Genomic DNA, 27,968 nt, shown 5'->3' on the forward strand with positions numbered 1-27,968 from the left:
CTTTGGAAAGATGACTTAGCACCACAAATTTAACACGTTTGAAGTCTAAACTTTAATTGCAAAACTCTGTATCAAGCATAATGGGTAAAGGAACCTCTCAGATTTCAGAAGGAAATTTTTCTACTGAACATTGTAGAAGATGTATTTCAAACACATTAACTATAAAATACTTAAATGCAACGGCCTAAAACATCACCAGTTTCTTAACAACTAGAACAAGATAAAGTTTTGGTCTCCTTCATTTCAAAATGTTTTTATATCTACCAAAGAGACACAAACATATGCCATAGAAATCACTTTTCACTTGAATTTTCTCCCTGCCACTTGGAAGCAGTAAAAAGCACAGAAACATCTGTTCCTTCCTGCAGAGCTGGCAACCCTCATTCTAAAGTGTAAAAAGAAAAGATGCTTATAGATATAATTATCACCTGCTTCAACAAAGGCAGCTGGCAATGAACTGATCCAAATACGTGCAAGATGAAGGTCAAACACAATTTCCCGAAGGCCAGTGAGAGGAATTCTCAAGCCTCTCGTAATTTCCAAGACATCCATGACGTTAACTGCAAAGCATGGTTAAACAGACACACACACACACACACACACACACACACACACACACACTGAGAAGAAAAGTTAACAACTAAGACCTTTGTCTACCTGGAGTCACTCTACCACCACAAGAAGAGCTTCTATGAGAGCTCCTGGGGAAAATCTGCCTTATCCAACCAAAGGAGAGCCAGATGTTCAACCATTAAAACAGCACACCTATGAAAAACAGAAGCTGGAAAATCTTTTAAGTGAAGGTTTTAACTCTTAAAAATAGCTTTTCCTTAAGACAGTGTCTTACAGCATTGAACATCCAAACATGAGTAATAAGACATTCAGACTAGGAATCAGTAGACTCAGCTTCTATTTCTGGCTCTGCTTCTGAATGAATCACAGGGTGTCCTTGAGAAAGTTCTTTCTCCTTTTCTCTACCTTCATTTCTCACCAGTTACAAGATTAGGTTAAACCTACGGATTCTTCTCTTCTGAATGTCGTTGAATGGGCAAGTTAACATATGCAAGCTGTGGGGCTGGCGCTGCTAAGCTGCTAGGCCTATGCCTGTGGCCCCAGCATCCCATATGAACACCAGTTCAAGTCCCCACTGCTCCTCTTCCGATCCAGCTCTATGCTTCTGGCCTGGGAAAACAATGGAAGATGACCCAAGTGCTTGGGTCCCTGCACCAGCATGGGAGACTGGAAGAAGTTCCTGGCTCTGGGCTCAGATCTGGCTGCTGTGGCCATTTGTGGAGGGAACCAGTGGGTGGAAGATGTTTCTCTGTCTCTCCCTCTCTCTCTCTGTAACTCTACCTCTCAAATAAATAAAATATTTAAAAAAAATGAAAACTGCTACATAAAAAAGGTATCTGCTGGCGCCAGCACTGTGGCATAGTGGCTAAAGCTGCTGCCTGCGGTGCCTGCATCCCATATGGGCGCCAATTCAAGTCCCTGCTGTCCACTTCAGATCCAACTCCCTGCTAATGTACCTGGGAAAATAGTAGAGGATGGCCCAAATACTTGGGCCCCTGCACCCATGTGGGAGACCCAGATGAAGCTCCTGGCTCCTGGCTTCGGCCTGGCCCAGCCCTGGCTGTATCACATACAATATAGCATGTTCCCTAATACAATATGGCTGCCTAGGATATATGTATATGTGCATATGTATATGCAGATGTGAATATATGCATATATGAGTATATGTGTGTGTGCATTTGCTAAATAAACTAAATGAATACATTTTAAAAGTTGTATGTTACTACAGACAGTAATCATTAATGCTAATGATTGATCATCTCAATCATAGTGAATTATTTTTTTTAAAAATTAATGAATGATTATATCCCTAGCTAAGGGAAAAAATACATGAGTTATCACTAATATTAAATTCACAAAAATTACCTCAAACACTTTCTGTTCTTCCATTTAAAAATGCTTTAAATTTGTGTTGCTTTGCTTTCTGGGTTTTTTAAATAATATATCTAGTGGAGATAAGGCTACAAACTATACAATAAAGACAAGAGATGAAAGGAAATGAAAAAAAGAGCATGTAAAATGAATGTAGAGGTTAATATTAAGTGTAACATTTTATAAATGGAAAAGATAATTCATAAAAATAAAAATGCAGTCAATAAAAGTAGCTACCACAAAATTAACAGCATTTAGTCAAATAAGAAATAGTTGTCCTCACTGAGAAATTTCATCTAATATTTTATCAATAACCTGTTTATTAGATTTTAACATTTTCAAGTTGTATCTGAAAATTTTACAATCACAAATTTATCACAAATCTATCAACATTCAAATAACGTTCATATTTCTCCTAGTCATTGAATTCTAACACTCTTGGTTTCATTTCATAACTAAGAGTAGAGATTAAGCCAACAAGATACCAGCCCTGTACCTATGGACTCTAAAGGTAAGACCTGGGAACCTGGAATTACACTTAGAAGAATGGATAAACCCACCCTGCTTCTTATCACTTAGCACATAAACTGACCCTTTCCCTGTGCTTTCTGCAGCCCTGGATGTGAGTCTATAACAAATGCCAAGCAGGAGAGGTATCTGTTCCACCAGATGTGGGCTTGGCCTGCTCCTCTTTATTTCCAAGCTACAGCCTGTCCTGCCTGTGCCATGAAACCAAAGGAAATCACCCCTAATCATTCTGTCGTTAACTAATTTTCTGATAGTATTGGCTTACATCAGCAAATAGGAATGCCCACTTCACAGCACCTGATGGCTGCAAGATAGAAACCACGTATTGCATAGATACATGAACTCATGACTAATATCCATGGAAACCAGAGCAGTCAGAGACCACCTTTAGACAGTCTGGAACAGACAGTTTGTGCTACCAATAAGGACACTTGTGAAAGGACCATAAACAAGTTTGTTCCTTCTAGTGCTTGGGAGGATGAGGAAGCAAAGTGCAGGATGGCGGTTTAACTAACAAGGCGAGAGAGAGACAGAGAGAGCGAATATGAATGAATGAATGAATGAATCATTTCTCTCCCTGGCATGAAGCTGAGAACAGCATGTATGTTGGAGGTGAAAGGAGCAGAGTAGCCCTTTGGGGTGATTTGGACAGGCAAACTAAGCGGTTCCTTTTCAGAACTTGCCAGAAAACAGAAAACCAACAAGTGCATCAAAGCCATTTCACCTAGGGGGTGAGCTGGGAGGAAAAGATTCCCTGGGAAGAAACAGGCCACTAGCAGATCACGACCTTTTAGATCCCGGGTAGGGCGGGCGGCAGGGGAAGGCCCTGATTGGCAGGCGATGTGCCACCCAGAGCCAGAGGCAGGGCGCGCTCACCTGTGAATACGTTCTGGAAGCCCTCCGCAGCCGTGGACGACCCAGACGCTTTGGCGGCCAACGCTGGGGACACCCTACCACCGCCTTCAGTGGCCGCCCTGCGCTCCAGCAGGTGCGCGGAGCCTCCCGCCCGCGGCGCGCGGGTGCCCACCTCCTCTGTCCAGTCCGCGGAACGGCTGAGGCCGCCCACGAGGCCGCCGTCCGCCCGGTGCTTCTTAGCCGGGGCGGCTGCCGAGGCCAGGGCAGTTCTGGGTCCCCGGCTCAGGGAGGACTCCAGCCGCCTCTTGATCCTGGGACTCTGGCTGGGGGACTGAGATGGGGAGTGATTGGGCGAGCTGAGCTGCCGGGTGGTGGTCTTGATGTAGCAGGGAGTGATGAGCGGGTAGGGCTTGAAGCAGCGCGGACTGGGCGAGGGGCTGCCGGGCAGGGAGGAGGCTGCGGGGGCTCCAGGCTCTCGCGCCAGCTCCTCGGGCTCAACCCCCAACTTCGGCCGGGCCTCTCCCCTCTCTGGGGCCCAGTCTTCCGCTGGGGAGCCTCGGGGGGCATCCTCAAAAGCCTCCTCCTCGGCCTCCTCGTCCGTGTCACCGGTCCCTCGCGCGGGGGTTCCAGCTGCGCCCTCCCCCGGCCCAGCCTCGGGAAACGCGAAGGCCGTGGATGAGGGCGAGTCTGCGGCCGTGGGCTGGGCCTCCGGGAGGCTGAGCGCCTCCGAGGCGAAGGGGGCGCCAGGAGACGGTGGCTGCTTGGGCACGGCGGGCTCGGCGGTCAAGCTCCCGGGCAGATCCGAGAGCGCGGACAGCGCCTGTTCTGTGTCGGGAGTACCCGGGGCTTCCCCAGCCCCGGGGCTCGGCCCCAGCAGGAACCGGTCCAGGCCCAGGAAGGCCCCTGGTTGAGGGCGAGCTTCAGTGGGGGGCGCTGCAGACTCCTCGGAGCCCTGAAGCAGCTGCTGGAGCTGCTGCTGCTGCTGCAGGCGAATCGCCTGCTGAATGTCCGAGAGCAAATCCTCCTGCTCCGTGGCCGAGTGAAAGCTGTAGATGTCCGTATCCGAGCCCGAACTGGTCCTTTGTCCATCCTGCGCCCCCGCCGCGGGTTCCAAATCCTCAGCGACCGCCCCAACCGCCACCGCAGCCTCGGCAGGCCCAGGACCCCCCGGCCGAGGCGCCTCAAAGGGGTCCGCACATTCCGTATCCGAGAGGCCCGTCTCGTCCGCCGAGAGGCTGAGGTCTGGAGTCTTGGGGACCAGGGAGTGAGCGCTGTCCAGCTCCCCGGTCTGCAGGGCCTGCGAGTCCAGCACATCCTCCCGGGAGCCGCCGGCGCCCTTCCCCTTGGACAGGTTCTTCCTGATCCGCAGGTTGGAAAACACCGAGGCTCTGGAGTCCGACTTGCTCTTCTTCTTGCCGGGCTCCCCGCCGCCGCCCCCTCCCCCCTTGCTGTGCTTGCCCAGCGCCTTCTTGCCCCCACTGCCCTTCTTTGTGGCCTCCACATCCCTGGGCCCCACAGCATCCTCGGCGCCGCCGCCGCCGCCGCCGCCTTCGTGCGCGGCATCACCTGCGCTCCTCTTCAGCTTCCCCTCCTGGTTCCCCATGGTGCAATCCCGCCGCTGCGCCGCCGCGCCCCGCGCACTCAGGCCATGCCGGCCCTCCTCAGCCCCGAGTCCGGGCCGGGGGACTCTCCTGGGTAAGTCAGGCAGCCGGGAGAGCTGCTGGGAGGAGAAGCTGACGTGCGACCAGCTGGTCCCGCTCGCATCTGCCGCCGCTTTGCATAATGCGCGGCGGCTCCCGCGGCTGCCTTCGCTGCGGCTGCGGCTGCGGCTGCGGCCCGGAGCCGGCGGGGCGCGAACATGCTCAGTGCAGCGCGCGGCGGCGCCCGCCAATGGCTGCGCGGGACGCAGCCCGGGCCTGGCTCCCCGCCGGCAGCCGCCGCCCCCAAGGCCCCCGCTTGGCTCCAGGCTGAACTCGGGCGCGAAAAACGTTTCTTGTATCTCGGCGACTTTAATCTCCACCGTGAGAACTGAATGCATTGTCCGCGAGCGAAGAGGTCCTCAGCTGCACGATGCACACCGAACTTCAAAGCTCCCGGGCCTGCCATGAGGAAAGTTACACAAAAAAAGGGGAAAGAAAATTTTACACGAGGGAAAACTGAAGCCATATTCTAGTTTACAGGTGCTGTAATGTCACGGCCAGACACATGTCCACCCCACCCCCTCTCTGCCTGCTTCTGTGTGGCTGGCTCTTCAATAACAATTTGCTGAATGGATGGCTCTGTTTCTTGGATAATTGCTCCAGCATGAGATTTAGGACAGGTTACAACTCACGGTGGCAGCTTTCACGACTCACTCTGGGACCTTGATTCTCCATGAAAGGACACTGGCTGTCATTTCCAAAATTTGTTTATCAAACTTTTTTTGACAGGAAAAAAAAAAAAAAAAGGAGCTGAGGAGGCAGAAAATACTGAGACTAGACTTGATTAAAATGCTAATCTCCAAAATTCTAGGTGTTTACCATATAAATTAAACAGCATTTGTATTCAAAAAGGGTGCATATACTATAACTCCCAGGAGGTCAAACTCATCAATATTAAACATGTCACTATTGTGGCTGACTACAAAAAGAAAAAGAAAAGAAAACACACTTGGCACAAACATGAAATCAGATGTTATCTATAAGCCACCACTTTCCCAAGCAAACGTTTCCCAGTGCATTTCCTGCTATAATGAAGTTTTTGAAGGTGCTGGTCTCCATACACACTTTTCCTCATGGTAAGTTACATCATATTTTAATTACTAATACATTGAGCTACCTATTTTTAAGTATACTTAAAACAACAAGTATACTTAATACTTATACCTATTTTTAAGTATACTTAACAAGTAGGAAACAAACACTAAAGTGGCATTCACAATGAATGGAACAAGTATCTGTTAGAAGTTCTTTGTTAATGACATTGAAAATATGGAATAGCTATCCAATTGGTTAATATCCTGAAAGTAAACCCAGAGGAGGGAAAAGTACTACATATTATAACACACAGTTTAAATGTGGCAAGCAAATGTGTGCGCTTCCTATGAACCAACATTTTAAAACTCCATCCTTAACCATCTATCAAGATAGTTATTCCTCTAAGTCATTGATATAAAAACATATGTAGCCATTATTAGTAGTAGCCTTTTACAAACTATGTTCTTAAAAATGAGGGAAACTTAGGGCAGGTAGCCAGTCGTCCTTAGGTGGCCTTTTGGAATAAATAGTTTGCAAGAATCAACTTTAATAACTTTGCCAGGGTAGTATCCCAATCTCCAAGCAATTCCGGAGTACTTGAAAAGCCTTTGTTTCTTCTCTTTGACAAGACTGCTCTCCTAGAATCCAGCCTCCTCAGAGGGCACAGTTTGCCTGGGGTTATTACAAATGTCTGCTTCTTTGAGTGCTGAAGCACTTTGAATCTTTTATTTTTTGCCCTTCCGTAATAGAACATCTTTGATTTTAAACTATTTGTTTCCCTACTTTTTTGTTTCTACGACACACTCCAGAAGTTCAGAAGACAAAAGAATGAAGGGAGGGAAGGAGTGAGGGAGGAGAAAGAGAGGCAGGGAGAAAAGGGACTGCTGTTTTTTTTTCCACCTTCTTTGAATGGGAAACAATAGATGGCACTTGTGTATCAGGTCACATTTGACCAAGCTCTATTACATGCAAAGGTTGATTGGAAAAGTCACAAGTGTGAACATCAAATGTAGGTAGTTCCTCCAAAAATAATTAATGCAAAAGTCTAAGGCTCAGAGAGGTTAAGAGATTTGTCCAAAGTCACATAGCAACAGAGGCAATACGTGAACCTAGAAATTTAGTCCAAATTTTTTATAATGCCATCACATCTTTTATTCCTTAGGGAACAGAGAAGAATGTAATAAAGGCAAACCTTAAAGTTTGGTAAAAGCATTTCTTGGTGTTCAGTAGTTTCAAAGATGATGGAGACACAGCCTAGGCTCATCATCTCCATTTAACCAGGAAAGAATGTCATTTCTGCAGAAGTACATTTCACGGGGACTGGCATTGTGGCACAGATGGTCAAAGCTGCTGCCTGTGACACTAGCATCCCATATGAGCACTGGTTCCTATCCAGCTCCCTGCTAATGCCCCTGAGGAAAGCAGAGGAAGATGACCCAAGTGCTTGGGTCCCTGCACCCACAAGGAAGACCTGCAGGCTCCTGGCTTCTATCTTGCCCAGCTCTAGCCATTGCAGCCATTTTGGAGTGAACCAGAAGATGGATAATATCTTTGGGGAGTGAACCAGTAGATGGGAGATCTCTTTCTGTCTCTCCCTATCTCCATAACTCTGCCTTTTAAGTAAATAATAAATTGATCTTTTCTTTTAAAAAAAGTACATTTTACAAATAAGTAGACACCCTAATTTGTGTCCAGCCAGATCCTAAGTGCCAGGATTCAGAAGAGAAAATCTAGCCTTTTGTAATTATTGCAAAACTCACAGAATTAGCATCAAAGATCACAAAAACTGTATATGAACTTATTCAGTAGCTCTCATTTTACAACAGAGACAGTTCAATGCAGGTGTGTTTTTTTGCTTTTTTTTAATCTTTAGTTTTTAACAGAATTAATATGGTTCATAGATACAGTTCTAAAGAATACAATGATATCCCCTTCCTCCCTCCCTCCCTACAGTTTTTAAAAATAAAATGAGCAAAAGTATGTTGGAAAACTTTAAATAAATGGCCTCTAAGTTCTTAATGGATTTGCTGACATAGTTTAATGAGGTATATGGATCTTGGCAATTTACTGTAAAATGCATCAAAAATAAGATGTTTTGAAGCATGTTCAGACAAGTGATGAAACAAACAAAAAATGTTAAATCCATTATTAATGTGGTAGATTTATGGATATTCACTGGTAAAGCCTTTAAACTTTTCTATATGTTGGAACATCTTCATGCTAAACCAGTAGAGAAAAAAGCAGATTGCAAGAATGTGTGAATTTCCAAGCTTTTTTGAAGTTAAAATCATGTAATGATCGGTGGTACTCAATAAACACTAAATGAACCATCCTCCTTTTCTTCACTTTTCTCTGTTTCTCTGAATTACCTATCATTGCTTTTTCTTCTTCCTACTCTATTCATCCAGAACTCTCTTAATTGACTATGAAATCATGTGGAACTTTTTTCTTTTTTGTATAACCTTGGTGGAATGCGTTAGAATTTCTAACAGAGCAACTCCATTGCATTCTGGTTATTCAGTTCATCTTTTTATACATCAAGTGGATGATCTTACCTTAAAAAAAGGAAAAAAAAAAAAAAAAAAAAACCTCTTCAGCCCTGGTGTCAATTCCTAGCTGTTGCATCCCAAAACCACCTGTCAGTCATGACCTCACTGCTACATTCCAGACCCTGAACCCACTTTAGAGAGAATACCATGCCCCTGGTCAGATCCAACTTTTTGAAATTTAATCCATCATCTCCTGCATATCTCTTCCTCCCATTTATTTGTCCACTTACCCCACCACCAGTATCCATTCCCCCTTGCCATTATCATCAGCACTTCTCAATTAGGGATTATTCCGTTCCCCACAGGACGTTTAGCTCTTCCTGGAGACAGTTTTGGTTTCCACAATGGGTGGAAGGGATGCTGCTAAACATACTGCACAGAAAAGCCCTCTGGCAAACACATATACCAAGAAAAATTCAGCCCAAAATGTCAGAAATGCTGTAGGTAAGACACCTGCTTTAGCAGGAAGCCTCCTGCAGCTGACAGTCAATGAAGGCTTACTGGGAGAGTGAAAGAATGAGGAAATCCAAGTTGCACAAGTATTTCTCAGTTAGTAAACTAAATCAGAAACTTTAAGGAAGAACTTAACAGGACATATAAAAACCTAAACACTACATCTACAGTACCAAGTACCTTAAATAGGGCATCATCTCTGCTTTAAGACTTTGAAGTTCCATGAAACTATATGTTCTATGTAAATAATCCAAAGCCCTACATCCTTGATTATATTAAAAATATATATTATATATATTTATATATATATATATATAAAACCCTTGCTCTTACCAGCATTGTTCTGATAATCAGGGCACAATTCCAAGAACTCTTTGATAGGGGGTAATTGTGTGTCCCCTAAAAATGTAGTTATATAGCTTTCAAGAGTTTTTTTTTTTTTTAAATTGAGTTATTTATATGAAAGTCAGAGTTACAGAGAGGAGAGAGCGAGAGAGAAAGAGAGATCTTCCATTCACTGTTTTACTTCCCAAGTGGCCACAATGGCCAGAGCTAAGCCAGGCTGAAGCCAAAAGCCAGGAGCTCCACCTGGGTCTCCCACTTGGGTGGCAGGGACCCAAGTCCTTGGACCATCTTCTGGTGCTTTTCCCAAGCCATTAACAGGGAGCTGCATCAGAAGTGGAGCAGCCAGGACTTGAACCAGTGCCCATTAGAGATACAGGGATTTCAGGCAGCATTTTAACCTGCTACACCACAACACCAGTCCCAGCCTTCAAGTTTTACCACCATCATTGATTTTATCATCAATGCATCACTTGGAAATACAATGTCTACAAAACAGAAAAAAAAGAAAAAAACAAAATATTGCTTTCTTCAAGCATACAGAATGTACCACAAAGTTTTTCTAGCTCTAAAGGAAGTTGAAGTTTCATCCTTCATCTTAAATACATATATGAATTAAAATAATATTTATACATTCCAATACATTCTCTAGTTTTAAAAAGAGAGTCAAAGTGAAGGTAAAGACTTGTAGGCCCCATAAGCTCCTTCTTGCTGCAAATGGAACATCAATGCCTCAAACCTCACCCTCTGGAGAGCTCACTGGCTTTCACTGAAAACTCCCTAAGTATATGGGTGTGCATTAACTGTCAACACATATTACTCAAAATGTTTAAGATTGTTTGCAACTGAGAGACAAAAGAAGACATGAAGATGTGAAAGCATTTCTTTCTTTCCTTCTTATGTCACACAGAGAATCTTTGGAAGCTAAAGAGATCTCCTATGGAGTTTCTGGACATACCCTGTGCCAGAAAGGACATTTTCTTTCTACCTGAATGGATCCTCTCAAAGTGAGTTGTCAAAACCATTCAGAATGACCTGTGGAAGGTCCACTGAGATTTGCTGAGTCCATAATGTAGCTTGTTCAGTCGCAAAAAGATATTGAAAAAACATTCTAAAGACAAAACTAGTAAGAAATTAAGTTAAAGAAGGCAATGTTTGGCCTTATAATGTTTGTGCTCTGTGATAGAAATATAAAGTGAATCTCATGGAGAATTGTAGATTTTTCTGTTAGTCCCATTAAAAAAGGAAAAGGGAATGTGAAATTAATTTTCATAATTTGCTTATTTTTAAAGTAAAGCATTAATTTTTAAAAACCAATAAAAATGAGTCTATTTACATGTGTTTTCCAATACCAAGTCTTGGCGGACAGTTCATATGTTACAATAACTGCAACATCTCAATACCATGCACATTCCAATTGCTAGAAGCCATGCATGGCAAATGGCTACCATTTTGGCTCATGCAAACTTAGTTTTGTTTTTTTCAGAGGTTCTTGAACAACTCTGAGGACCTGCAATGGTTGATTCAAACTATGTTATTGGATTTTGAAAGAGTATTTTTTAATAGACTTAAAATATATCTAAATTTTTGTACACACATGTAATAATATACAATGCATATGTATGTGTGTGTATATATGTAATAATATAGCATATGTAAGCAATATGTGTTTTCACATGCAAGCCTAAAATTCCTCAGTCTATTGTGGGAAACATTTACAATCATTTTTCTAACCATTTAATTTGTAGAGACTAAGTAGGGATAAGACCTTGTTCTTCACAGAGCTTGCCAGAACTGAAACAAAGCATTCACAGGACAGTAAGAACCACTGGAAGAGAAGGAGGAAATATGATTGTTATAAACATAGCCAGAAGAGGGAAAACTATATCCCAGAGAACATGCTGGTGTTAGTAATTTTTCTCTGCCTTAACCAGTAAAATCAGGGCAACCCACAAAAATTAGACCAACTAGGTGGATTTTCATTAAGCCAAGATACAAACAATACCATGCATGCATGTGTGGTTTTCCTAATAGTTTGTTTCAGTATGTTCTTAAAACATGAATGTGATTACAATATCAATTTAAACCACACTGCTTCTTAAAATCTTCAGTATATATATGCATGTAATATATTAAAACATGCTTTTACCTTGAATTGTAAGCATCAGCACTTTCTCTTCATATTCAAGAGCCAGTCTGGCTAATTATCTCCATATGAAAAATGGCCAGAAAACAATGACGAAGAGAAAATACATGTTTCAATTTAGGGCAATGGCTTGCCTGCATAGTATAAAGCAAATGACTTAATACTTTGCACATCCACAAAGGAATGAAGGGGAATTTGTTCTGATCAGAAATGGATCCAAAAGAAGCTTGAAACTCACATCTCTCATCACAGATCTTTCCAGGAATTACCCTCAAGTAATTTACACTCACCTGGAAAAGAAAGAGTGCATGACCCTTCTGCAACACACACACACACACACACACACACACACACACACACACACACACACACAAAAGCAGCTTCAGGCTGGAACTTTGCTTGGGCTTTCTTTCCCTCAGAAGACCTGGGAAAGCCTGGAGAAAGGTTAGATTTCACTCACCTGGGTTGGAGCTTCATTGGATAAAGGTGATCTCAAGGCAACTGCTAGGGAAGATGAAAGGTTTGTTGTCTGAGTCTCATCTAGTGTGGAGATGGCTGTCATCAGAGCTTCAGGGGAATGGGAGTGCTTTACTCGCTTACTGGGTACGAATTCATCAGTACTTACACGTGTTCCTTCCTCCCTTGGAGGTTAAGAAAGCTGATTTGGAAGTGCGCCTTCCTGCTCAGGACAGTGCATTAAAGATTGCTAGAGCTCTTTAGTGCTTTAATGCTCATCTGATCTGCTAGATGCTTCCCAGTCAAGCAAACCCATCCAAGCTATTTTTCTTCTTCTGTTCCAACTGAAAAGCTCCTGAGACTTCATTGAAGGCAAAGGTAAATACAAGATTTTAAAATGGCAAAAATGTTGAAAGAGTTGTTGAGCAGTTGGATTGTTAGCATAACACAACATGGTTGTTAAGAGAACACAACATGTTATCTTAAGTCCTATAAATGGTTAGAAACTTTCAATATTTAAGGAACTTGAAAGTGGGCTTATAGGCCCTGACTTGTTTGTTTTACCCCTGATTTGGTTCATGGTTCATTGAGATTCTCTAAGTACTGAGCACCAAACCAGCATGGGATTATGTCGTATTGATCTAAGCACACTTGAGCCTGACCTCTGGGAACTTGTGGTGTAATGGTGAGGGCCAAAGCAGTGAACAGATTAATAGACAAATATATATTTACAAACTCTGATCAGGGATTTGGAGGTTAAGAATGGATGCCCTAGGAAAGGGAGTATCCTACCTTAAATTGGTGGTCAGGGAGGCTTCTCAGAAGACCTGGTATGCATGATGAAAGAAGGAGGTCAGCCGGATTCAAGTGAGCAGAATGTGTAAGAAAAAAAAATTGAGCAGAGGGACCAATGCGAGGTTAGGAAGCTGAGTTGTTTACTGATAAGAGTAAATGGTAAGGCAGTTCCATGCCTCAGAATCTATTACCCTACTTCCACAACATCTAAGATCCTGGGAAGGCTCTTATTATTTTATATTTCCATTCATCATTTATTTTCAATATTAACAGAAAGGAGTATTAATTATTTAATATCTTTTAAGAACTATCTGATCTTTGCAAGTATTTATGTAACTGGGGGATGAACTATACCATGGCATGGCGTGGGGGAACACAGGTTGATGGAATCACCTTGGGAGGGCCTTCAAATAGAACAGGTGCCTCCTCTTCCCTTAACACTTCCTCACCTGCATGATTGGGCTAAGTATTCAGCCTCTTTCCTTTTTCGATCCCGAAATCCTGCTGGAACCATCTGCTATTTCTCCTCTCATCAGCCTACCATAATAACTCAAATCTCCTCTCCTATTATACAATGCTTTTTTCAAAATAGTTTGTTGGACTTGGCTTTGGAAGAAAAGTGAATTCTAATCTTGACTTTACCATTGATTGCCTAGGTGATTTTGGACAAGCATAATCTCTGTGAAATCTATTTCCCCATCTGTAAAATAAATATAATAACAGCTTGATTTCTCCATCTTTTTAAATATAATAAAATCATGGCAATGATATAATTAGACAACATATGCGATATATAGCACATATTAGATGTTCAATAAATATTAAAAGAAATGAAAACCAGTTATATAACCCCCAAATTTCCAAGCCTCTTGTAGCCTAGAAATACAGAAAAGTGAACAGTTAATTCAGGTTGATTTAAAGACATCCTAAAATAATATGTCCAAAATAATCCACTAACCATGTCCTACCTTGCCTCTAGTCTCATGTTCTAGCATCTTTTATTTTCTGGTTTACGGAATCATCAATGCTAAAAATAAGAAAATCATCCTAAATGCCCTTTTGATGTTGTTTTTCAAATTCCTGAATATATAGAATCTGCCCGCTTCTTTCCATTCTCCCTGTCACCACTACAGCCATCATTTAGCTTAAAACCCTTAGCACTCTTTAAGTGCACTGTCCCAGCTTCCTCACCAATGTACCTTGAGGCATGCAGAGCTCCAATCCATTCCCAACCACAGAAAAATTCTAATATGCAAATCTAACCATGTAGCACATCTCTCTGTCAGACTTATCTGTTATTCTATCAGCTATCTAAACTCTTAACCCTTTGGTTTCATGTTAGAATTGGACATATGTGATTGCTTTCCCAGCATTTTATAACAGGACCCAATTTCCATTTGAAAATCCACTCTTGCCCAGTATCTAGAGTGGAAATTATGACTTCTCACAGAAACACTATTTTAAGAATGGACATGTGACTTCCGCTAGTCAAATCAAAACAGATCTAGGACAGTTGCTGGACATGCTTATACAGAGGTTCTGGAGGGTGTATAAGACAAGAGGGCTGGAATTCTAGAGCTCAATTCAGTAGCAAGAGGGAAGACTTAAGAGCAAATCTGCTTCTGTGTAACAAATACATGCCCTAAAGATAAAAACAGGAGACGTATCATGAAATTATGCCTGAAGGCTGTTACCTTGGGCCTTTTCAGCTATGTGAGTAAATAAATTCCCTACAGTATTTAATGTATTTAAGGTGATATTTATATAAGTGAGTAGATACTTCATAATCATAGATTGAAAACCTCAATGTTTTTAAGATCCCAGTTCTTCCCCATGTGGTTTAGAAATTCAAAAAATCCCATTCATAATCTCACCCAGCTATCTTGTATGTACTGACAAACTTAATCCTCACATTAATATAAAAGAGAAAGAAAATCCAGAAGAGTCAACATAACACTGAAGAAGAACATTAGGGAACTTACATACAAGATTACAAGACTTAGTATTACATTACAGTAATGAAGATGGTGTGGTATTAACTTAAGATTAGATATATAGATCAAGGAGAAGAGAGCCCAGAAATAGAACAAAAAAATACAGCAACTGTTCCTTGACAAAGAAGCAGAGGCCATTCAATGAAGAGCAGATAGTCTTTCAGCAAATAGTGCTGGATCTATTGGACTTCTGTATGGAAAAATAAAAAATAAAAATGCTAGAGACAGTCACAAAAATTAATGCTAGTTGGATTAAAGACTTAAGTGGTAAACCCAATACCACAAAAGCTATAAGAAAATGTAGGAGAAAATGTATGTGGTCGTAGGTTTGACCATGAGCTATAAACCAAAAAGCACATTCCATGATATTTTTAAAAGATTATGCTAGACTTAATTAAAATTTAAAACTTATAGGAAAGACACTAGCAAGATAATAAAAGATAAGCCATAAACAGGGAGAAAAATCTGCAAAATACATACGAAAGAAGACTTGTATTAAAAAGAACTCTGTGTTTTAAGATTTATTTGAGAGGCAGTTACAGAGAGGAGGAGAGAGAGAGAGATCTTCCATTCATTGATTCACTCCCCCAAAGACGGCAACAGCCAGAGCTGGACTGATTTGAAGCCAGGAGCCAGGATCTTCTTCCAGATCTCCCACATGGGTGCAGGGGCCCAAGCATTTCGGCCATCATCCACTGTTTCCACAGGCCATTAGCAGAGAGCTGGATGGGAAGTGGAGCAGCCAGGACTTGAACTGGTATTCATATAGGATGTCAACACTGCAGGCAGAGGTTTATCCTACTATATCACATACATCACAGCACTGGCCCCTCAAAGAACTCTTAAAACTCAACAGTAAGAAATAGCCTGACAAAAAAAAAAAAAAAAAAAAAAAAAAAACCTGAAAAGAGACTTCACCAAGGAATATACACAAATGGTAAATAGTGATATAAAAAGATGCTCACCTTCATTTGTTATCAGGGAATTGCAATTTTAAACAGTAATGAATGGTATTTGGCTCAGTGGTTAAGGTGCCTGTACCCCACATCAGAATGTCTGTGCTCAATTTCCTGCCCTGCAGCTTGACACCAACAGTCCCTAGGGGAAATGGTGATGGCTCAATTAACTGAGTTCCTGCCACCCATGTGGGAGTCCTGGTTTGTATTCCAGGTTCCTGGCTGTAGCCCTTGGCCCAGCCCTGCTTAAGACCAAGCCTAACTCTGCCCTTGTGAGCATTTGGGAAATGAACTAGCAGATCAGCCTTGCTTTCTCTCCCTCCCCCTCCTCTCCCCTTCCCCTCCCCCACCCCTTGTTCCTTCCCCACCCCCTCCCTCTCCCTCTCTCTTTCCCTGTATCTCTATTTCTCTCTGCCTCTCAAAAAGTCCTTGCGGGAGGAGGGGGGGGTTGAAGTGTTGAAGTGAGCAGACTCAACTGTACACCTATTAGAATGTCAAAAAATAAAAAAAAAATAAAAAAATAATAAAAAGAATGGCTAAAATCTAAAACTCTGCCAATACCAGCTGCTGGTAGGCATGCAAAGCAAGAGGACCTCTCATTCCCAGCTGGTAGGAATGGAAAACAGCACAGCCAATTTGAAAGGCATTTTGGCACCTTCATACAAAGCAAAATGTAATCTCACCACACAATTTCATAGTCTTACATATGATATGAAAACCTACTTTTAGAGCTGGCGCCGTGGCTCAATAGGCTAATCCTCCACCTTGTGGCGCCGGCACACTGGGTTCTAGTCCCGGTTGGGGCGCCGGATTCTGTCCCGGTTGCCCCTCTTCCAGGCCAGCTCTCTGCTATGGCCAGGGAGTGCAGTGGAGGATGGCCCAGGTGCTTGGGCCCTGCCCCCCATGGGAGACCAGGAAAAGCACCTGGCTCCTGGCTCCTGCCATCGGATCAGCGCGGTGCGCCGGCTGCAGCGGCAGCCATTGGAGGGTGAACCAACGGCAAAAGGAAGACCTTTCTCTCTCTGTCTCTCTCTCTCACTGTCCACTCTGCCTGTCAAAAAAAAAAAAAAAAAAAAGAAAACCTACTTTTACACAATTTTACAAAAGAATGTTTATATCAGCTTTATTCATAATTACCTGTCCTTCAACAAATGAGTGGATAAACAAATTATACACACATGTAATGGGATCTAGTTCAAAGATTAAAAGGAAATCATGTAAGACAGAGACCTTAAGGAAGAATTTTAAACATACTTTGTTAGAAAGCTAAAGATTTCTTGGTCCAACTCTATGATGGTTTAGAAAATACAAAACCATGGAAATAGTAAAATGACCATTGGAATTCAGATGTTTTGGGCAGGGAGAAATGGATGACTAGGTTGAACACATGGGAATTTTAGAAAGAGTAGAATTTGTTTAATTTTACTTTAAGTCAAAATCCAGAAACATAAGTCACACTTGACCCTCTGTTGCTACCAACCTAATGTTCTTTTATGATACTTTATGCTGTATTTATTCCTTATTCACACATTGATTTATTTTTTCAAGAAATGATTATTGAGCACTCTATACATTCTAGATGTTAATCTATACTAAACTATTCTGCATGATTTGGGGGATACTTCTTCACTCATTGGAATGCCTTTCTCCATTAGTGGTACAGCAGTTGCTATTTCAGTTTCCTCTGTCATCAAGTGCTCTTGGAAAACACATCCATGGTCCCTCTGCCCTTTAAGAATTAGTCAGTTTATCCTCTGATATTTTGCTGTAATATGAGCTTCTCGTACAGCTGAATATTTCAGCAGATAGTGAAACTATTTATTTTCATTTTTAAAGATTTGTTTTATTTGAAAGAGTTATAGAGAAAGGGAGAGACAAAGAAATCTATCCACTGGTTCACTCCTCAGATGGCCTTAATAACCAAGGCTGGGCCAGGCCAAAGCCAGGAGCTTCATCTGCATCTCCCATGTAGGTGTCAGGGGCCCAAACACTTGGGCCGTCTTCCACTGCTTTTCTCAGTCCATTAGCAGGGAGCTGGATCAGAAGTGAAGCAGTCAGAACACAAACCACTGCACATATGGAATGTGCCAGTGTTGCAGGTGGTGGTTTTACCAACTATGCCACGACACCAGCCCCTTTATTTACATTTTTTAAGAAAGATTTTATTTGTTTAAAAGGGAAAGTAACATAGAGAGAAAGAGAGAGAAGAAAGAGAAACATTCCATCTGCTGGTTCACTCCTCAAATGGCAGCAACAACTGAATCTGGACCAGGCTTAAGCCAGGAGCTAGAAACTCAATCTGGTCTCCACTTGGGCAGAAGGGGCCCAAGTACTTGAGGCATCTTCTGCTGCCTTCCCAGGAAGATTTGTAGGAAGTTGAATTGAAAGCAGAGATGCCAGGACTTGAACCAAAACTGATATGAGAAGTTGGCATTGCAAACAGCAACTTAACTGGCTGTGCCACAATGCCAGTCCCCATATGTAAGCTTTTATAGTTGGGGGATCATTGCTATTAAAATAACCTGATAAAGTATAGTCAGATAAAACTTTGTGAAATACAGGATCCAAAGAAGTATGTTATTTTTTAAAGTATGTGTAGTGATGGATTTATTTTTTTTTTAATTAATTAATTTATTTGAAAGAGTTACAGAGAGGAGGAGAGACAGAGATCTTCCATGTGCTGGTTCATTCCCCTAAATGATCACAATGGCTGTGGCTGGACCAGGACAAAGCCAGGAGCCTGGAGCTTCTTCTGGGTCTCCCACATAGGTGCAGGGGTCCAAGCACTAGGGCCATTTCTTCACTGCTTTGCCAGGTACATTAGCACAGAGCTGGATTGGAAGTGGAGCACTTGGGACTCAAACCAGCACCCATATGGGATGTCAGCACTGCAGACAGCAGCTTAACATGCTGTGCCAAACTGCCAGCTCCAAAGAAGTACATTTTAACATCTGTTTTATGTGGATCTATGAAATTTATAAAATAATGCAGGGTTTTAGTAAGGTTCTGAGATGTTTACACATAAAGGAGAAATCCTGATTTATCTTAAAAACCAAAGTCTTGTGAAATTCAATCAAATGACCCACTTACATAGACTATAGAGTTCTGCAGGGGACTCAGAGCTAAGTGATGTGTAAAACTTGAATCCAGCAACATGGCCTATCTCTTGAAGCTATGGAGTGATGCACCTAACAGCTAAAAATGGGGTAGAGGGTGGTAGTCAAGAATGTCGAACCCCAGCCCAAATCTCACATTGCAGATATGGTAACCGTTTCCTAGCTTACACGGTTGTGCTATCTGCATATTCTATTTTGGTTTCACAAGCTTTATTATTACAGCTGTTTTGTGTTCACAACAGCATTGAGCAGAAGCTACTGGGACTTCCCATATACTCTTTGTTCCTCCCCAAACCAAGAGACACCACCTCCCCCACTATCTACATCCCATACCGCAGCAGTGCATTTGTTTCAGTCCATAAACCTAGATTGATGTATGTAGCAGGAAAGGATCTTTCCAGTTTCAGCAGATTTCAAATGTTCAGGACAATCAAAATTATACTACTAATATTTTTGTGTTAAGAATTATGCATTCATTTCCCTACATTGTGATTTTTAATGTATATGATAAGCTTGTCTATTAGAAGTTCAGCTTTATAACTCTAAAATTCAAAATTAATTAATTGGTTTATACTTGTGATCTTTTAGGTTAAATCTTCCTGAATTGGAATATTTCTGTGAACTTCAGTTTCACTATATGTATAAGTTCAATTTACTACATCCATAAGAATTTCCTAGTACCCAGAGAGGTTTTCATTATTAAGTCAAAATACTTCTGAAGGGAATGGAATGTACTACATTTGAAAATGCAGCTTCAAAATTTTGATTTGATATTCAGGAACTTGCCCTGCCATTTTACTTGACAACTGCTAGAAGGTGGGTCTTTTAACATGGTATCTTGGTAAAATGAGAATTTTTTTAAATATTTCTGTATTTATTTGAAAAGCAGAGAGAGAGAAACAGAGAGAGGTCTTCCATCTGCTGATTCACTCCCCAAATGGTTGCAACAGCCATAGCTGGGCCAATCTGAACCCATAAGGCAGGAGGAGCTTTTTCCAGGTCTCCCACGTGGGTACAGAGGCTCAAGAACTTGGGCCATCTTCTACTGTTTTCCCAAGCCATAGCAGAGAGCTGGATAGGAAGTGGAGCACTTGGGACTTGAACTGGTGCCCATATGGGATGCCGGTGCTGCAGGCTGGGGCTTTAACCTGCAGGGCCACAGTGCTGACCCCAGCAACATTTATCTGAGAGGCAGAGAGAGAGAGAGAGAGAGAGAGAGAGTGTAATAGAGGTCTTCTGTCTGCTGATTCACTCCCCAGATGTCCAAAACAACCAGGGCTGAACAGAATCCAGAGTTAGGAGCCAGAAGGTTCTCTGGGTCTCTCATGTGGTTGCAGAAGCCCAAGTGTGTGGGCCATCTTCTGCTGCTTTCCAAGATTTATTAGCAGGGAGCTGAATAGGAAGTGGAGCAGCCAGGACTCAAACCCATGCCCATATGGAATGCAGCTACACCACAGTGGCAGCCCCTTAAATGCGATCTTGATGCTTCATATAGAATGCTGCTTCTGAATTCACTGACACTCAGTTATTTTGGGATCTTTATTTTAAAACATTTATTTATTTTATTTGAACGGCAGTTACAGTGAGAGGAGACACAGACCACACATACACATACACACACACACACACACACAGAGGGAGAGAGGAAGGGAGATATATATAGAGAGAGAAAAAGAGAGTAAGAGAGATCTTCCACCTGCTAGTTCACTCCCCAAATGGCTTCAATGGCCAGGACTGGGCCAGGCTGAAGCCAGGATCCAGGAGCTTCATCCAGGTCACCCACGTGGGTGCAGGGTCCTGCTTTACCAAGCACATTAGCAGAAGTTGGGTCAGAGTAGAGCAGCCAGGACTGGAACTAGTGCTCATAAAGGACAGCAGCATTGCAGATAGCAACTTAACCTGCTATGCCACAACACCAGTTAATGTATTTTATTTTTAATTCATTATTATCTTCTCATCTCAGAATCCTTAAACTTTAATCATTTCCAGAAAAGTCTCTGTTGTCATATAAATTAAGATGTTCACAGGTTCTGGGGATAATGATATGGTCATCTTTGGGACTATTACTATATCTACTGGAGATATTCATTCTCTTTCAATCATTTATATCTTTAGCATTCTAGGGCCTAAATACTGCCTTCAAATTAGTCTGTGGTCACTTTGGCATCACTGTCTTCTGTTTCTGCCTCCCAAACTGCATTATTTTCAACTTACCTACCCCTCAATTTTTGTAAAGCCACTTGACCTCCTGTTTCACATAGAAACTACAAGCCACCAGACAAGAATGCCCTTAATTCTTGAAATTCTACTTTTTTCTTTTTCTTCTTTTTTTTTAAAGGTTTATTTGTTTATTTGAAAGGCAGGGTTACAGAGAGGCAGAGGCAGAGAGAGGTCTTTCATCCACTGGTTCACTCCCAAAATGGCCCCATCACCTGGAGCTGAGCTGATCCAAAGCCAGGAGCCTGGAGCTTCTTCTGGGTCTCCCAGCAGGTGCAGGAGCCCAAGGGCTTGGGCCATCTTTCACTGTTTTCCCAGGCCATAGCAGAGAGCTGGATTGGAAATGGAGCAGCTGGGACTTGAACTGGCAGCTATATGGGATGCTGGTACTGCAGGCAGTGACTTTACCTGATATGCTACAGCACTGGCCCTCTACTTTTTCTTTATTTCTTTATAAAGAAAGAAAGTATTCAGTGTCAAACTATTAGTTCATCAGTGTCTAAATTTGCAGACAAAATAATTCCAGCTTTCAAGGTATTGATATTCTAGTAGGAAAAACATGGAAAATTAGAATGGAGGAGAGGAGGTAGAGAAAGAAAGGGAGAGAGGAAAGAAGAGAGAGGGGACATATCAGTGGAAAGTGTCATGCTAAGAGTATCTGATAATGAACTAGGTAGCTTCTTAAGAGGAGATGGTAAAAGTGATAAAGGAAGTGATAAAGGAAGCTTCTCTGAAGAGATGACATACAAATATTTCAACATATGAAGGAACCTCTGTGAAATGATCAGTGATACTCATGGTGGGCAACATACTTAGCACAGGGGACTGTGATTGCTATCAGACCCACATGTTTACTGCATTAGCATCCATCTTTTTCTTCTTTCTCCCCTCTGGTTTAAGGAAAGACATCTATTTTCGTTCTTGCTTAGTGGTCTTCCAACAAGGCAGGCCTACTTTGTGGATACTTGAAGACTTTCTAATCAGATCCTAAGCAAGTTCATTTTTAGGAATAACTTTCTAGATCCTAAATTTCCATGGACACTTAAGATACTTTAATACATATATGCTGCTTTTCATCCATGGTTCCTAGTTCATAACTGCAGCCCCAAAGCAGGCCCTAGAAACTCAGTAGGTCATAAGACTCTGCTCACTCCAGAGGGGTCCTGATCCACACCCAGGAGAAATGAATGAGGAAGAACCTGGGCATACTTGCTGGGATCCCCCACCCAGGCTACTAACGATCATGGCTCCACAATGAAGTCACCACAAAAATCCAAAAGGACGGGGTTCAGAGAGCATCTGGATGGCTGAACACGTGAAGGTTCCTGGAAGATGCTGTGACTCTTTCATTCCTCGCCCTGTGCATCTCTTCAGCTGTACCCTTTGTAGTATCCTTTATGGGAAACCTGTAAACATGTTTTCCCTGAGTCCTATTAGCCACTCAGGCCAATTATTTGAACCCTAGGAGGGGTTGTAGGAATCCCAAGCAGAAACAAAAGTAAAACCACCTGGGGTTTACAACGGGCATCTGAAGTGTGTATGAGGGGAGAAGTCTTGGCAACTGAGCCCTCCTGGTGAAGGAGCTGCTGCTCTCTCCATGGCAGATGTCATTATTCTCAGATTGTGTTTGGAGACACCCAACTGGTGTCTGCTGAAGAATTGCTTCATTTCTTCCTGGTGGGGAGAATTTCCCACCCATCTGGGGCTCATGGGAGTCTTGTGTGCTGATGGCTGTGGTGTGAAAGCAGAGGAAAGACAGGTCATTTTTTCCAGGTCAGTACTCTTTTCTAAAGTTGACTTGAGAATTTGCTTCATGCTCAAGATATTCTTTTCTTTCCCACCTGCCTCCTTCATCTTTTCCCTCTTCTGTATTTAGGAAGGAGAGTATAGTTTTAACCTAATCAAAATCTTAAGATTTTGCTTTGAACATATAAAAACTTCTGGTGTACCAGATAAGAGACAATGTTAGATATTGGCCGTGGCTGGTATTGAAAAAGTGAATGTGGGAATAAAGGACACCAAGTAAGAATAACTGTTCTGTTTATTCAGAGCTTGCTCTAACAAGGGAGTCAGCCACCATCACTTATGTTTGGCAGAGACTCAAAGGCAGGCAGAGTAATGGGGAAGCTTTAAAAAGGAAAAGAAGAAAAAGGAAGGCTTTAAGAATCCCCTGATTGGCAGCTGTTGGCTAGTTTCAGGAACATATGTGTCTTCCTGTCACTAGTCATGAGTTGGAAGGGGCGGGAGAGAGAAAGGAGACATGGAAGCTATCAGGACCCCTGACCTTGGCTTCCATGATTGCCTTTATCCCATTTTATGGCACTTGTCTATTTCCTCACCTGTCTTCCATGGACTTCAGTCCTCTAAGGACAGAACAATATCTCTCCTCCCTTTGTCTCTCTGGGACTCCAGGCAGTGCCTGGCACATCACATGTATGGCTCGAATGAGTTAATGCACCTCCTATTTGTATTGCACTAATGCTGAAGTGACAAGATGGGTTAATACAATCTGTAATCCCTGCTTCTAGCAAATCCACATGAGATGGTGACAGGAAATTCAAATACAAGAGGAAAAAATAAATGACAGCACAGTCAACTGAGAACAAGTGACATGGAGTATCGGCACAATAGAAGTTTAGAGAGAAGACATAGCACTGGATGGAAGGATTGGAGATCAAATGGAAACATTAAAGCCCCAAATTTACAGTTCACTCTTTTTACGTTCAGGACAAAGGATAGTTTTTGAGCCCTTAGGCAAGGCAGTGAATGATTTATTTAGTGTTAATCTTTTCCCAGACTGGACACTATGATTCCAAAGAGAAGTTTGGCAGCCTGCCCTATGACCTTCATTTGCCATGGGTCTAAAGCTTATAATTTATATTGACTACTTTATTTTTATTTTTAGTTCATATATGATCACAATGTATGTATGAAATTTCCGTTTTGGGGAGCTGCACAGAAGCCTTATTAGAGAAAGTAGATGATAAAGAGTTTCTCAAAAAAGCTGTTCATTGTCCTTGTTGAAAAATATATAATAGTTTTGACTTTCAAAGAGATTTAAAGATATGCAATTTGATTCAAATCATCTATTTTCTACAGTGAAATGACTCCAAGATTATAAGATTCAAGAGTTCTTATGTCTAGAATAAAGCATTTTTAAAAGACCTTTAGAAAGTCAACTGGACACTTTTGTTTAAAAGTTCAAAATTTCTCATGATGTTGGTTATTAAAATATGATAGCCAATAAGTGAGTTTTCTGTGTGAGAACATTTTGGCTCCACCATCCCTGCTCCAGCTGTCTGTGTGGCAATATTGTTCCTATTCATTTGTTTGCTTTATTTACTTAAAAATAAATGTTGTGAACATTCATTTAGCATATATTGCTGTTGTTGCCCTGAGTATTCCTCTAAAGAAAGCACACACACACACAAAAAAATCAGGGCTACAAAAAAACACTTGCAGTGAAGAAAATGAAAGTGCTATATATATGGATAAGAGCAAATAAGAATGTTACAGGCAGATACAGAGCAGAGATGCTTACAGACCAGGAAGCCAATCAGGGAGAATGATTTGAGGGAGTGAAGTAGGGAGGTCTATGAATGTTCGTGGGAGGCAGTTCCGAGCAGAAAGGTCAATGAAAAACAAGGGCTGGAGCTTGGGAGTGGGCGGTGGAGACAAAGAGTGCAGTCAGGGGATGGGCTTGGGTAGAGTAGCCAGCCAGCTGCATGTAGGAGGGTGGAGGGTCAGAAATGTATACAGATGCCAATTGAATAAAAAAAATATGAAATAGAGATGCTGAGGAGAGGACGCAAGTAGGAACGAAGCAAAACAAGGTTGACACTACTGCAGCAGGAGATTTATAACTAAGGAGGAATGGGTGGAGTGTGAACAGTGTGAATGAGGTGGGGAATATGGCCAGATACTAAAAAAGCATGAAAAAGAAAAATGTACACTGATGTCATTAAGAGCGATGCTTGTAGTCTTTTTTTTTTTTTTTAAGACTTATTTATTTATTTATTTATTGAAAGTCAGCGTTACACAGCAAGAGAAGAGGCAGAGAGAGGTTTTTCATCCACTGGTTCACTACCCAATTGGCTGCAACAGCTGGAACTTCGCCGATCCGAAGCCAGGAACTTCCTCCGGGTCTCCCACATGGGTGCAGGGGCCCAAGGACTCTGGCCATCCTGTACTGCCTTCCCAGGCCATAGCAGAGGGCTCGGTGGAAAGTGGAGCAGCCGGCTCTCAAACTGGTTCCCACATGGGATGCTGGCGCCTCAGGCTAGGGCATTAACCTGCTGTGCCACAACACCAGCCCCATTGCTCCTAGTCTTTAAAGGAAGCAGTTATAGGTGTTTGAGAAGAGCAATCAACTGCTCTTTTAATGAATAATGCTCAAGAAAAAGTTTGCAAATAAGAAACATAGGATTTTTTTAAGTACCATTGATAGTTTGGATGAGATCCAGAGAATTAAAGATTAAAAATAAAACATTTCAAAAGAGAAGAAGACTTTTATACTGAGGAATAGGGGAAATAGTCTATCATTTACCATGGGGTCATTTTGTTGTATATAAAATATATTGACTGGATTGAAACTGTGGAAATTATAATTCCTTTGCATATCTGTGTGGCACACATGTAAACTTTTAGACTTCAGCATGGCAATTTTAAATATATTTGGATGGGTAAGGTATCTGGAACAACAGTTAAGTTGCCACTTGTGATACCTGCATCCCATATTAGAAAGCCTGGTTTGAGACATGGCTCCTCCACCATTTATTTGTTGTTTTTAAAAATTTATTTGAAAGGCAGAGTTACAGAGAGCAGAAAGAGAGAGAGAGAGAGAAAGACTTCATCCGCTAGGTCACTCTCCAAATGGCTGCAATGGTCAGAGCTGGGCTGATTAGATGCCAGGTGCCAAGGGTTTCTTCCAGGTCTCCCTCATGGGTGCAGGGGCACAAGGACTTGGGCCATCTTCCACTGCTTTCCCAGGCCATAGCAGAGAGCTGGATGGGAAGTGGAGTAGCCAGGACTTAAACTGCAGATGGTGGCTTTATCTGATACAGCACAGTGCAGGCCCCTCCTCCACTTCTGATCCATCTTCCTGCTAATAACCACCCTCAAAGGTACTCATGTGCCTATCAACCACAGGTGAAATTTGAATTGAGCTCTAGGCCCATGGCTTCAGCTTTGCCCAATCCTGGCTGTTGTGGGCATTTGGGGAGTGAACTAGCAGATGAAAGATGTCTCTCTCTCTCTCTCTCTCTCTCTGCCTTTCAAATAAAATAAAAATAATTTTTAAGTTCAAAAAATTATATAAACATGCTTTGGCATTAAAAAAAAAAAAAAAGAGCCCATAAAGTTAACTGAATGTGCAACCTTCTCTGTTTTTCAAAGCCTCTACTGCAGGATTATATACAGGTAATTCATATTCAAAATCTCTAATTCAACCACTTTAAATAAGATGAGAAAGTAGTGAAAATTAGCTTTTTCCTTCAATTTCTTTGCTTCTGTTGAATGAAGCTTAAAAATCTTGAACCTATTTTTATTTTTCTATTGTGCTGTATAGGGAAGTCAGTTTGAATCTATGAGATTGAAAAAAGCATATTGACTGGCAACTAACAGAACTGTTCTTTCCTGGAAAATCTGTGTTGTGATTTGTAAAAGAAGTGTCTGGATTTGTTTTGTTTTTCACAATGGTTTGAAAGCTTTCCACTTATAGTGCATGCCATTTTCAGGCATGATGGAGTGCTGATAATTTTGGCAAAATTCATGAGAACTGTTCAAATGAGACAAATTATAAAATTACAGAGATTATTGTGAATTCTTCAAGCAGTTTGTGGGAGAGAGCTACATGTTTTAAATCCTATACTATATATATATATGTGTGTGTGTTTTGAAATATTACCCTATATCTCATTAAAATGTGTATGTACTACATGTTAATTAAAAATTCTAGATTTAAAACATTTTAGAAATTAAAAGGAAAAAATTTTTAAAGAACTACAAAATTAGGGGAAAAAGCATCAAAACCCCAGTAGAAAAAATGTGTGAAGGAGATAAGCAGGTAATTCACATAGAAATATAATCAAAAATAAATAAATCCCTTGGATTAGCTGTTCTCACCATAGCTTAGCAGTGGCTATCTTTGTATTACAGATGCTGAAGCAAATTTGTGGCAATGACCTCAGAGAAGGTCATTGAATAAGCCAGTTTCAGTCCTGGGGCTGGACTTCCAACTACAGTCATTTTGTGCAGCCTCTCTTCTGAGCCATGTTTCCATTAATTGACCCTGTTAAGACTTTGGATTTTCAAATCTGCTTTGAAAATTCAGTGTGATGAAATGCTGAAAGCGTGCTGATCCACATGCATACACACACACACACACACATACTTTATCTATTTTCCAGCATCGTTTAGCGCGGAGTTAAAAATCTGGAAGTCTTTAGATCTAGACAAATCCAGCTTGCAGAAATGTGCTGTTTGGCCAACAGAGTGCTGGAGTGTTGAACATTTTGGTTTTAAATTAGTTGTCAACATTCAGAAATTCGGAGTTTCATTTAGCTGGATTTCTGGCTTCTTTTAAAATTTTTTAAAGATCTGGGACTTTGGCCTACATTTTCAAACAGTAAATTGCTGCTGGAGTGGGTAGCAGAGTCCCCTTCAAATGGGCACAGCTCACCACCCTGTCTATGGCCTCATTATTTATACTAAGGTACAGGTAAGGTAAGGCCTAGGTGGATGAGTTAGACAGCCTTGCTTTAGAGGGACCTGATCATGTCACCATGTGAGACGCCTCCATAGTTCCCAGATCAATTTCCAGATCATGGCATTCAAGTCCTTTCTAATGGATCTTCAATGGATTATGTTATCGTCCTCTTT

General features: G+C 41.8%; 1 protein-coding gene and 1 long non-coding RNA gene across 5 annotated transcripts in view; one reads left to right on the forward strand and one right to left on the reverse strand.

The window, feature by feature from the left end:
• The window catches only part of LOC100356313 (formin-2), a 358,708-nt gene extending 346,561 nt beyond the window's left edge, over positions 1 to 12,147 (reverse strand). Inside the window, exon 1 of one of the 4 annotated variants that reach the window (XM_089311640.1) lies at positions 12,016 to 12,147. Coding sequence is in view for 3 of the 4 variants with exons in the window: in XM_070055559.2 (XP_069911660.2) it covers positions 3,352 to 5,368 (2,017 nt within the window). In the remaining variant the exon portion in view is untranslated. Of the gene's footprint in view, positions 1 to 3,351; positions 5,637 to 12,015 lie in introns of those variants that run through there. The other 3 variants (XM_070055559.2, XM_008268219.5, XM_089311639.1) reach the window with 3 other exon arrangements.
• A 101-nt stretch (positions 12,148 to 12,248) lies between these two features.
• LOC149122606 (uncharacterized) overlaps positions 12,249 to 27,968 on the forward strand; it is a 37,367-nt gene continuing 21,647 nt past the window's right edge. The window contains exon 1 of the long non-coding RNA XR_016219024.1: positions 12,249 to 12,389. This is a non-coding gene — a long non-coding RNA (uncharacterized LOC149122606). The remainder of the gene's footprint in view (positions 12,390 to 27,968) is intronic.

This window comes from Oryctolagus cuniculus, chromosome 13 (genome assembly GCF_051225735.1).
Source record: "Oryctolagus cuniculus isolate XC-2025 breed Fujian yellow rabbit chromosome 13, ASM5122573v1, whole genome shotgun sequence".
NCBI classification, from domain to species: Eukaryota; Metazoa; Chordata; class Mammalia; order Lagomorpha; family Leporidae; genus Oryctolagus; species Oryctolagus cuniculus.